Consider the following 12,745-nt stretch of genomic DNA (forward strand, 5'->3'; position numbering starts at 1 on the left):
GGGGCCCTTTGGGTACACTGGGGACATTGGGGTCCCTTTGAGGACTTTCGGGTCTCCATGGGGATCCCTATGGTGTCTGTGGAGACATTGGGGGATCCCTTTGGGGATATTGGGGAGGGTGGGGACATTGGGGCCCCCATGTGGATCCCTGTGGGGTCTGTGGGGACACTGGGGTCCCCACTGGGGTCCCTTTGGGGACATTGGGGTCCCTCTGGGGACATTTGGGTCCCCATTGGGGTCCCTCTAGGGACACTGGGATCCCCACTGGGGTCCCTTTGGGGACATTGGGGTCCCACTGTGGCTCCATAAGAGCCGCCACACCCCCGGTCCGCCAGGGGGCGCCCCCGCCGCTCGCCAGTCTCTATGGCGGGCGGGGGCGCTCTGGGCCCCTCTCTCTATGATCCACTTCCGGTTCGCTGCGGCGGAAGTGACGTCAGAGAGCGGCGGCGGCGGGAGCCGGAGCGAGGTGTGGGGGAGGGGTCCCGGGGGGTTTTTGGGGTGGGGGAGGGGCAGGGTCGGGCCGGGAGGTCCCGAGGGGTCCCGGGGGGGGGGGGCAGGAACCGGCTCGGGCGGTTCCGGCTGCGGGGACAGCTCGGGGACATCGCGCTGTCCCTCGGCGTGATGTCATCAGCGCGCCGTGACGTCACACGGGCTGTCCCCAGCGCCCGGTGACGTCACACAGGGCGTCCCCAGTCCCGGTGGCGTCACCAGCCCCGTGTCTCTGTCCCCAGGTCCCGCCAGCCTCGCCGCTGTCCCCACCGCTGTCCCCCGCGTGTGGCCCCATCACCGCCAGCCCGGTGTCCCCATTGTCCCCTGTGTCCCCTCTAACCCCACCATCCCCCGGTGTCCCCTCTGTGCCTGCTGTCCCCTCTGTGCCTGCTGTCCCCAGTGTCCCCAGTGTCCCTGCTGTCCCCACCGTCTCGGGGGTTCCTGCCGTGTCCCAGCTGTCACTGCCATCTCTGTATCCCCTCTATCGCCACTGTGTCCCCAGTGTCCCCTCCATCCCCACCATCCCCGTGTCCCTTCTGTCCCCAGTGTCCCCTCCATCCCCACCATCCCCGTGTCCCCCTGTGTCCCCCCGTGTCCCCTCGTGTCCCTCTGTCCCCTCTAACCCCACCATGCCAGTGTCCCCGTGTCCCCTCTAGCCCCTGTCCCCCCTCTATCCCCAGTGTCCCCTCTGTGCCCTGTATCACCCTAGTCCTCAGTATCCCAGTGTCCCCTCCGTGTCTCCGTGTCCCCGTGTCCCCTCTGTCCATCTCTATCCCAAGTGTCCCTGTGTCCCCTCTATCCCCCCCCTCTATCCCCAGTGTCCCCAGTGTCTCTGTGTCCCCCCCAGGGTCCCCTCTATCCCCATCATCCCCGTGTCCCCCCATGTCCCTCTGTCCCCCAGTGTCCCCTCTATCCCAGTGTCCCCCAGTGTCCCCTCTAACCCCACCATCCCCCTGAGTCCCCAGTGTCCCCTGAGTCCTCAGTGTCCCCTCTGTCCCCAGTGTCCCCTCTATCCCCACCCTCCCCGTGTCCCCAGTGTCCCCTCTATCCCAGTGTCCCCCCCATGTCCCAGTGTCCCCTCTGTCCCCTCTAACCTCACCATCCCCCTGAGTCCCCAGTGTCCTCTGAGTTCTCAGTGTCCCTTCTATCCCCAGTGTCCCCCCTGTGTCCCAGTGTCCCCTACATCCCCAGTGTCCCCTCTATCCCAGTGTCCCCGTGTCCCCACCATCCCCTCTATCCCAGTGTCCCCCTGTCCCCGCAGTGTCCCCTGTCCCCTCTAACCCCACCATCCCTCTGAGTCCCCAGTGTCCCCTGATTCCCCAGTGTCCCCTCTACCCGCAGCCTCCCCACCATCCCTCTACCCCCATTGTCCCCCCCGGTCCCCGTCCCCGTCGTTCCAGCCATGCCGGACGCCGTCCACTACATCCACCTGCACAACTTCAGCCGCTCGCTGCTGCGGACGCTCAACGGGCAGCGCGCCCGCGGCCACTTCTGCGACGTGACGGTGCGGGCCCGCGGCGCCTCGCTGCGCGCCCACCGCTGCGTGCTGGCCGCCGGCAGCCCCTTCTTCCACGACAAGCTCAGCCTGGGCCACTCGGCCATCGAGGTGCCGCCCGTGGTGCCCTGGGCGGCCGTGCGCCAGCTGGTGGAGTTCCTGTACAGCGGGAGCCTGGTGGTGGCGCGCTCCGAGGCGCTGCACATCCTCACCGCCGCCTCCGTGCTGCAGATCGAGGCCGTCATCGGCGAGTGCACGCAGATCATCTCGCAGGCGCGGGTGGTGACGCCGGCGCTGAGCGCCGAGATGGCCGCTGAGATGGCCACGCCGCTGGCCACAGAAGTGACCACAGAGATGACCACAAAGCTGGCCACACCGCTGAGCAGAGAACTGAGCACAGAGCTGGCCACACCGCTGACCCCATCTCTGACCACTGAACTATCCACACCACTGACCACAGAACTGACCACAGAACTGACCACACCACTGACCACAGAACTGACCACTGAACTGACCACGGAAGTGCCCACGGAGATGCCCACGGACGGCCCCAGCGGGCACAGCCGCAAGCAGCGGCAGCCGCTGCGCCTGGCGCCCGTCCCTCTCAAAGAGGAGCGCCTGGAGGAGGATGAGGATGATGAGGAGGAGGATGAGGAGGAAGCGGAGGATGAAGGAGCCCCCCAGGAAGGCGTCGTGGCCTCGCTGTCCCTGCCCTGTTTTGGAGCCGCCGCCGCGGCCGAGGCGCCGTCGGTGCCGCCCTGGGAGGCTCCCGGCGGGGACGGGGTCGGATTCGGGGCCCCCCCGGTGGTGGCGCCGCCCTGGCGGGGGGGGCTGGAGGGGGGCGGGGCTCTCACAGCGCCCCCGGCGCCCCCCGGAGCCCCCCGGAGCCGGGCACAGCCCCCCCCGTACCAGTGCGGGCACTGCCAGAAGAGCTTCAGCTCCCGCAAGAACTACAGCAAGCACATGTTCATCCACTCAGGTGAGCGCACCTGGGGACACAGCTGGGGACAGCTGGGGACACACCTGGGGACACACCTGGGACATGGGGACACAGCTGGGGACATGGGGACACACCCACAAGAACTACAGCAAGCACATGTTCATCCACTCAGGTGAGCGCACCTGGGGACACACCTGGGGACACACCTGGGACATGGGGACACACCTGGGGACATGGGGACACACCCACAAGAACTACAGCAAGCACATGTTCATCCACTCAGGTGAGCGCACCTGGGGACACACCTGGGGACACACCTGGGGACACACCTGATGGACATGGGGACACAGCTGGGGACATGGGGACACACCTGGGGACATGGGGACACACCCACAAGAACTACAGCAAGCACATGTTCATCCACTCAGGTGAGCGCACCTGGGGACACACCTGGGACATGGGGACACACCTGGGGACAGACACAGACACACCTGGGGACACACTTGGGGGTCCTAGGGCCCCGTTTTGGCCCATGTTGACCTGATACAATCCACATTGACCCACACTGCCCCACACTGACCACACTGACCCACACTGCCCCACACTGACCAGTACTGACCACACTGACCCACACTGACCAGTACTGACCCACACTGCCCCACACTGACCATGCTGACCCACACTGACCAGTACTGACCCACACTAACCAGTACTGACCCACACTGCCCCACACTGACCACACTGACCAGTACTGACCACACTGACCCACACTGACCATGCTGCCCCACACTGACCACACTGACCAGTACTGACCACACTGCCCCACACTGACCATGCTGCCCCACACTGACCAGTACTGACCATGCTGACCCACACTGACCAGTACTGACCCACACTGACCAGTACTGACCACACTGCCCCACACTGACCATGCTGACCCACACTGACCAGTACTGACCCACACTAACCAGTACTGACCCACACTGACCCACACTGCCCCACACTGACCAGTACTGACCACACTGACCAGTGCTGACCCACACTGCCCCACACTGACCCACACTGACCACTACTGACCAACACTGACCAGTGCTGACCCACACTGCCCCACACTGCCCCACACTGACCACACTGACCAGTACTGACCAACACTGAGCAGTACTGCCCCACAGTGACCCACACTGCCCCACACTGACCAGTACTGACCCACACTGCCCCACAGTTTCCCTCCCCACAGGTGAGAAGCCCCACCAGTGCTCCATCTGCTGGCGCTCCTTCTCGCTCCGGGACTACCTGCTCAAGCACATGGTGACCACACTGACCAGTGCTGACCCACACTGCCCCACACTGACCAGTACTGACCATTACTGCCCCACACTGACCAGTGCTGACCCACACTGACCAGTACTGACCAACACTGACCAGTACTGCCCCACACTGCCCCACACTGACCACACTGACCAGTACTGACCAACACTGACCAGTACTGACCCACACTGACCATTACTGACACACATTGACCAGTACTGACCATGCTGACCAGTACTGCCCCACACTGACCAGTACTGACCACACTGACCAGTGCTGACCCACACTGCCCCACACTGCCCCACACTGACCACACTGACCACACTGACCAGTGCTGACCCACACTGCCCCACACTGACCAGTACTGACCACACTGACCAGTACTGACCATGCTGACCCACACTGACCAGTACTGACCACACTGACCAGTACTGACCATTACTGCCCCACACTGCCCAGTACTGACCACACTGACCCACACTGACCAGTACTGACCCACACTGCCCCACACTGACCCACACTGACCAGTACTGACCCACACTGCCCCACACTGACCCACACTGACCAGTACTGCCCCACACTGACCAGTACTGACCATTACTGCCCCACACTGACCAGTACTGCCCCACACTGACCACACTGACCAGTACTGACCACACTGCCCCACACTGACCATGCTGACCCACACTGACCCACACTGCCCCACACTGACCAGTACTGACCCACACTGACCCACACTGCCCCACACTGACCCACACTGACCAGTACTGACCACACTGACCCACACCGCCCCACACTGACCAGTACTGACCACACTGACCAGTAATGACCATGCTGACCCACACTGACCAGTACTGACCCACACTGACCATTACTGACACACATTGACCAGTACTGACCACACTGACCAGTACTGACCCACACTGACCAGTACTGACCACACTACCCCACACTGACCAGTACTGACCCACACTGACCAGTACTGACCACACTGACCAGTACTGACCATTACTGCCCCACACTGACCAGTACTGACCACACTGACCAGTACTGACCATTACTGCCCCACACTGACCAGTACTGCCCCACACTGACCCGTACTGCCCCACACTGACCAGCACTGACCCACACTGCCCCACACTGCCCCACACTGACCAGTACTGCCCCACAGTGACCCCAGCTGCCCGTTTCCCTCCCCACAGGTGAGAAGCCCCACCAGTGCTCCATCTGCTGGCGCTCCTTCTCGCTCCGGGACTACCTGCTCAAGCACATGGTGACCACACTGACCAGTACTGCCCACACTGACCCACACTGACCCACACTGCCCAGTACTGACCACACTGCCCCACACTGACCAGTACTGCCCCACACTGACCAGTACTGACCATTACTGCCCCACACTGACCAGTACTGACCAGTACTGACCCACACTGCCCCACACTGACCAGTACTGACCACACTGACCAGTACTGCCCCACACTGACCATTACTGCCCCACAGTGACCCCAGCTGCCCGTTTCCCTCCCCACAGGTGAGAAGCCCCACCAGTGCTCCATCTGCTGGCGCTCCTTCTCGCTCCGGGACTACCTGCTCAAGCACATGGTGACGCACACGGGCGTCCGCGCCTTCCAGTGCTCCGTGTGCTGCAAGCGCTTCACGCAGAAGAGCTCCCTGAACGTGCACATGCGCACGCACCGCCCCGAGCGCTTCCAGTGCCGCCTCTGCCGCCGGGGGTTCTCGCACCGCACCCTCCTGGAGCGCCACGCCGCCACCGCGCACGCGGGGACGCCGGGGACGCCGGCGGGGACGGCGCTGGCGCTGCCACCAGGGCCACCATCTGTGCTGGCGCTAGGGCCGTCACCCGGGCTGCCACCGAGGCCACCGCTGGGGCCACCACCAGGGCCACCACCTGGGCCATCACCGGGGCCACCGTCGGGGCTGCCACCGGGGCTGCCACTGGGGCAATCTCTGGGACTGTCACCAGGGCCACCATCAGGGCCGCCACCGGGGCTGCCACCGGGGCTGCCACCGGGGCCATCGCTGGGACTGCCACCACTGGGACTGCCACCAGGGCCACCATCTGCGATGCCACCAGGGCCTCCTCTACTGGGGCCATCACCAGGGCCACCATCTGCGATGCCACCGGGGCCACCAGCAGGGCCATCACCAGGGCCACCACCAGGGCTGCCACCAGGGCCATCACTGGGACTGCCACCACTGGGACTGCCACCAGGGCCACCATCGGGGCCACCAGCAGGAACACCACCCAGGTTGATGTTGGGGCCACCACCAGGGCCACCATTGGGGCCACCATCGGGGCCATCAGCAGGACCATCACCTGGGCTACCACCAGGGCCACCATCAGGACTACAACCAGGGCCACCACCAGGGCCACAACCGGGGCCACCACCAGGGCTGCCACCAGGACCGCCACCAGGGCCACCACCGGGCTGCCACCAGGGCCAGCATCAGGACTACCACCAGGACCTCCACTAGGACTGCCACCAGGGCCACCACCAGGGCCACCATCGGGGCTGCCACCAGGGCTGCCACCAGGGCCACCATCGGCTGCCACCAGGGCCACCACTGCCAGCAGGGCCACTGGAACTGCCTCCAGGGCCACCACTGGAACTGCCTCCAGGGCCACCATCTGGGCCACCACTGGGGCCACCACCAGCACCATCACCAGTGCCACCATCTGGGGCCAGTGCTAGGACCGCCACCAGGGCAACCAGCAGGGCCAACATCTGAGCTGCCACCAGGGCCACCACTGGGACTGCCACCAGGGCCACCACCATCTGGGCTGGCACTGGGGCCACCACCAGGGCCACCATCTGCGATGCCACTGGGGCCACCACCTGGGTCATCACCAGGACCGACACCAGGGCTGCCACCAGGGCCATCACTGGGACTGCCACCAGGGCCACCACCAGGGCCACCACCAGAACCTGGACTGGGCACGTGGCAGGGCATGGCAGGTGCTGGCCCTGCTCTCCCGGCCTGAGGAGGGGTCCCGGCCCCTGGCAGGGCTGTGAGGGGGGCCCTGGGGGCCCCTCGGTGGAGCAGCCGGGCTGAAGGGCGGAGGAGGCGGGCGAGGGGATCTCCATGGGGTTCTGGAGGTTGTGGGGACGTTCCTGGTGACAGGAGAAGGGCACGGGGATGTGGGGGACGCCTGGGGGTCCAGGCAGAACCGGGATCAGGGACAGCTCCTGATGGGACCCCTGGAATGTTCTGGAACTCTGCTGGGCACAGGGATTGGACAGATGGACCATGAGTGGCCATGGAGATGATTGGATGGATGGACAATGGGGGTGATGATGTCATTGACCTGGTGGGACCCCCGGAATGTTCTGGAACTCTGCTGGGCACAGGGATTGGATGGATGGACCATGAGAGGCCATGGAGATGATTGGATGGATGGACCGTGAGGATGATGATGTCATTGATCTGATGGGACCCCTGGAATGTTCTGGAACTGAGGTGGGCACAGGGATTGGATTCATGGACCATGAGAGGCCATGGAGATGATTGGATGGATGGACCACGCTGTGATTGGCCATGGAGATGCTCGGTGGGCTGGACATTGAGGATGATGATCTGATGGGACCCCTGGAATGTTCTGGAACTCTGCTGAGCACTGGGATTGGATGGATGGACCATGAGTGGCCATGGAGATGATTAGATGGATGGACAATGGGGGTGATGATGTCATTGACCTGGTGGGACCCCCGGAATGTTCTGGAACTCTGCTGGGCACAGGGATTGGATGGATGGACCATGAGAGGCCATGGAGATGATTGGATGGATGGACCACGCTGTGATTGGCCATGGAGATGCTCGGTGGGCTGGACATTGAGGATGATGATCTGATGGGACCCCTGGAATGTTCTGGAACTCTGCTGGGCACTGGGATTGGATGGATGGACCATGAGTGGCCATGGAGATGATTGGATGGATGGACCACACTGTGATTGGTCATGGAGATCCTCAGAGGGCTGGACATTGAGGGTGATGATGTCATTGATCTGGCGGGAACCCCCAGAATGTTCTGGAACGGGGATTGGACAGATGGACCATGAGTGACCATGGAGATGCTTGCAGGGCTGAACAATGAGGGTGATGATCTGATGGGACCCCTGGAATGTTCTAGAACGGGGATTGGATGGATGGACCATGAGTGGCCATGGAGATGATTGGATGAATGGACCATGAGAGGCCTTGGAGATGATTGGATGGATGGACCATGAGAGGCCATGGAGATGATTGGATGGATGGACCACGCTGTGATTGGCCATGGAGATGATTGGATGGATGGACCATGAGTGGCCATGGAGATGCTCAGAGGCCTGGATGGAGTTGAGGTGTCGCACCTGGAGAAGGATCCAGGGACACCTGAGAGTGACCCAGGAGCTGGGGATGGACCTGGGACTGGCTTGGTGAAAGGTCCCTCCCCCATGGCGTCCAGGTGTCCCAGCCAGGTGTCCCATGTGGAGAAGGATCCAGGGACACCTCAGAGGTGACCCAGGACTGGAGAGGGACGTGGGATTGGCTTGATGAAAGGTCCTGGTGTCCCAGCCAGGTGTCCCACCTGAAGAAGGATCCAGGGACACCTGAGAGCCCACGGAGGAGCTGGGGATGGACTTGGGACATGGTCCTGGAGCTCCAGGACACGAGGAGGGGTTTCCTGCTGGGGAAGGGGAGGTGGAGCTGGATTTTGGGGACAAATCCCTGGAATGGTGTCCCCAGAGCAGCTGGCCCCTCCCCCACCCACTCCATGGCTCTGTGACCCCCCCTGGCCAGGGATGGACACCTGGGGGACACAGGGTCCCACCTGTCCCCTCCATACCTGGGGGGACACAGGGTCCCACCTGTCCCCTCCCCACCATGGATGGACACTGGGGGGACACAGGGTCCCACCTGTCCCCTCCATACCTGGGGGACACAGGGTCCCACCTGTCCCCTCCATACCTGGGGGACACAGGGTCCCTCCTGTGCCCCCGTTGGTGACAATGACCCCGGGGGGGGGGGGGGGGTTTAGGGACACTTTTGGTGCTGTTTTTGCCGCTTTTTACATTAAAATTGATGTCACCTGTGCTGTGTCACCTGCTCAGCTGTGTCCCAGTGTCTCCCAGTGATCCCAGTAACTCCCAGCGCTCCCAGTATTCCCAGTGATTCCATTAATCCCCAGTAATTCCCAGCACATCTCCCAGTGCTCCCAGTGACTCCCAGGGAGAGCACTGGGGGTTACTGGGATCATGGGGGATTACTGGGACTTACTGGGATCACTGGAGGTTACTGGGGGTTACTGGGAGCACTGGGAGATACTGGGAGATACTGGAAGTTACTGGGAGATTCTGGGAGCACTGAGGGTTACTGGGATCATGGGGGATTACTGGGACTTACTGGAAATTACTGGGAGTTACTGGAATCACTGGGGGTTACTGGGATCACTGTGGGTTACTGGGAGCACTGGGGGTTACTGGGGCAGCACATGGGGTGCTCCAATGGGGAAAGTTTAGAGCAGAGAACTTTCTGGAACAGACGCTGTAATTTACCACCAGCCCCCCTCCCCTCCATGGGATCTCAGCTCCGTCATCTCCGCCCTCTCCCCCCGCATCTCCCCCTTTTCTGTTTATTAAAAAGGCCTCTCCGAGTGTCTTTAAAAGAGCTTTTTTGAGGCAAAATACAACAGTCCCAACAATCCCTGTTAAGATGGTGACCCACAGCAGCCCCCTTGAGACAGAGGGGGCCCACTCAGGAACTCCCCATCGGTTGAACAGCCTGTCCAGCCACTCTGCAGCCGCCTTCTCCTCAGCCTTAACGCAGTTCACGTGATTTAACAGCCCCGTTATGTTCGCCTGTATCGCGCTGCTCTGCGAACACAAGCCGAAGCAGCAGAGTCCTTCAAAGTCCTCGCATCCACGGCCGCGGGAGAGCAGCAGAAAATTCGATTGCTGCCCTATCTTGAAACGTGGCGAGCCCGGCGGCCTCGTCGTCCACGAACGTCGCCTTGGCCTGCTCGCCGAGCCAACAGCCCGGCTGAGAAATCTCCCCGAGGGCCTTCGCGGCGGCGACCCGGGGTGGAAAAATGGAAACCGCGACCCTCTCGGGTCGATCCCCAAGTGTGAATTTGGCCGTCACAATCTGGACCGAATTCTTCCAAGGATCTCTTCTGGCGGGATAATTTGGTGTTCTGCTTGCAATTCTGCAATTGGGAGGTATTTGGGGTGAGGGTACTCAGCTGGCCCAGGCTGCAGGGACCCCCTTTTATCGTCTGGTGAGGCATCTTTGCTTGGAGGTCTCATCGGCCGATTCGGTCTCGCTGCGTGCACAAAATTAACGCAGCGCTTTGCTCTGGATGGGCCCAACGGGTCCGGCTCGTGGGGCTCTGGTGAGGCACGTGAAGAATCCTTGTCCATCCATGCCAGGAGTCCACAGCGTTGGGTTTCTCACCCATGAGAAACCCATCTCATCTTTCTCATCTTTTTCCATCGGGGGGATTCCCACCAGGCACGGAGGTAACGGCTCGTCCGCGCTTCCCGTGGCCGTACCGAAGTTGTCCTGCTGGAGGGACCTGGCCAAGGTGACCCAGGTGTTCTGTTTGGGCGGGAGGTCACCTGGATGGAGGCGAGGGTGGCTGCAAGGCTGGGAATGCCCCGAGTGTGGCGTCGAGAAGCACGTTCCTCTCTCCCTCGGTCGTTCCTCTCTCCCTCGGTCGTTCTTCTCTCCCTTGTCTGCACCAGCGCACCCGATCCCTTCTCGGGGATTAGAACCAGTCTCCTTTTTCGTGGCCCCCTTGCAAAGACACCAGCCTTGTGAACCACCTCTAAACCCCAGGCTATGCTGAGCTCATAGTGGAATTCCTCGATGCCTCGATTGACACGCGCGTGCCCGGCAGGTGTAAAGCCCCGCCAGGAGCACGGAGCGCAGGAGGTGCCTCATGCATGAAAAAAAACCCCACGGGATTTCCAAATTGCCTTTCATGTGAAAAACACGTGAGCTCAAAGGTACCTTTTACACGGAACCACGCGACCTCCTTGAAAAACACACGACCTCCTTGAAAAACACGCGACCTCAGCTCGGACGCGGGGCAAGCGCGTTAACTTTCAGAAACGCCGCTTACAAAAGACGCGCAACTTCGCCGTGCCCTGCAACCTCAACCCGTCTCCAACTTTCGCGAGCTTCCGATTGTTGAAAAGGTTTCCTAATCAAAACAAGGAGCCCAAACAATCCCAACCTATCCTAAACCTTGAATGGGTAAAGGGGGCCATGGAGCTGCGCCGCGGAACGCGAGTGGTCAGCGGGGCCACTTTTGGCAAACAAGACAAAACTGGCGCTGCGGGATGAACCCAACGCCGAGCCAAGGCACCCCATGCCGACGCTCATCAGACCCCAAAAGGATTCGGGATCTGGGGGCCAAAACACTCTCAACCATAACTCAAACTTCCTCTGTTTTCTCTTTGCCTGTTCCCCTGTTCTCACGGGAAATGGTCTCTTCCCGTTCGACATCAACCTGTACTCAAACTCTCTCTGCTACCTCCCCCTTCTCCGTGGGTTGAAGGAGGAGAAGGAAGGAGGAAAGGAGGAGAAGGAGAAGCAGCAGAAGCGCCACAAGGAGGAAGAAGGGAAGGAGGATAGCAAAGAATGGGGGAGGGAGAGAGGGGCAGAACCCGAGGCGTGTAACGTCGGCAGCCGGGAGGAGGCGATGACTTCTTGCTAATAACAGAACTTTGGGAAGGGCGGGAGGACATTTCTGTGCGAAACGTTTGTCTGCTCCATCGAGGGGGTGAATCTGCGTGTGTGATGAGCACCCTTGCAACCAGGTTTGAGTTATGTCCCCTTCCTCCTTCTCCTTTTCCATGGGAAGGGCGGATTCCGGGGCAGGAGGGGCGACGCGGTGGGTTTGTCTCTTGGCAGGTGAATCTTCCTGTGCTGCCACCATTGAAAGGTGTAAAGGTGAATCTTCCTGTGCTGCCATCATCGGAAGGTGTAAAGGTGAATCTTCCTGTGCTGCCATCATCGGAAGGTGCAAGTTCTTCTCTTTGTAGGAGATGGTGGCTGACGTTTTAGGTCTTTCCCTGGATGGTTTCTGTGTGAAATAAACACAATTAGACTCATCAGGGTCCTGTCCTGGAAGCACACACATCTGTGCAAAAGGAGCGTGCCTGCGCTAAGTGTGCGGCGGTGGGGTACAGGAAACGGTCACAGTTGTTTCATTGGAAGGGTGAACGGTCACAACCTCTGGGATCACAGTAATTCCAAAAGGAGCGTGTTTGTTGTCCCCAACAATCAGCACCTCCATGGTCCTGTCGTGGGAGGGAGGCTCCAAGAAGCCAGCTGGAACCCTGGCAAAGCCCTCATCCTCTACCACGACTGTGACTGAGCTGTGGAGGACTCTGCAAAGGCTCGAGTCTACCTGCCCTGTCCGACTGAAGGACCTGAAACCTCCCTCGGGGCTCTGAGCCTCAGAAATGACCCATCTGGGAATTGGTTTTTGCTGCCCACCTGGAACC

General features: G+C 61.3%; 1 protein-coding gene and 1 long non-coding RNA gene across 3 annotated transcripts in view; one reads left to right on the plus strand and one right to left on the minus strand.

Moving 5' to 3' along the window:
- Positions 1–431: 431 nt before the first annotated feature.
- LOC118701266 (zinc finger and BTB domain-containing protein 45-like) lies at positions 432–9,325 on the plus strand. The gene is made up of 5 exons (XM_054518420.1): positions 432–466; positions 732–2,963; positions 5,764–6,011; positions 6,654–6,681; positions 7,154–9,325. Exons 2-5 carry the CDS (start codon positions 1,892–1,894, stop codon positions 7,234–7,236), a joined length of 1,431 nt encoding a protein of 476 aa, XP_054374395.1. The 5' UTR covers positions 432–466; positions 732–1,891; the 3' UTR covers positions 7,237–9,325.
- Positions 9,326–9,886: 561 nt separating this feature from the next.
- Positions 9,887–12,745, minus strand: part of LOC118701263 (uncharacterized) — a 31,369-nt gene continuing 28,510 nt past the window's right edge. For both annotated transcript variants that reach the window (XR_004982454.2, XR_004982455.2), the window contains exon 13: positions 9,887–12,321. This is a non-coding gene — a long non-coding RNA (uncharacterized LOC118701263). The remainder of the gene's footprint in view (positions 12,322–12,745) is intronic.

The sequence above is a fragment of the Molothrus ater genome, unplaced genomic scaffold (genome assembly GCF_012460135.2).
Source record: "Molothrus ater isolate BHLD 08-10-18 breed brown headed cowbird unplaced genomic scaffold, BPBGC_Mater_1.1 matUn_MA555, whole genome shotgun sequence".
NCBI classification, from domain to species: Eukaryota; Metazoa; Chordata; class Aves; order Passeriformes; family Icteridae; genus Molothrus; species Molothrus ater.

Excerpts from the sequence above, each read along its gene's own strand:
- LOC118701266 (XM_054518420.1), top strand. The coding sequence starts at position 1,892 with ATGCCGGACGCCGTCCACTACATCCACCTGCACAACTTCAGCCGCTCG. Across the intron at positions 2,964-5,763 it reads GCACATGTTCATCCACTCAG|GTGAGAAGCCCCACCAGTGC; the intron begins GTGAGCGCACCT and ends CCCTCCCCACAG. Across the intron at positions 6,012-6,653 it reads GCCACGCCGCCACCGCGCAC|CCAGGACCGCCACCAGGGCC; the intron begins GCGGGGACGCCG and ends CCAGGGCTGCCA.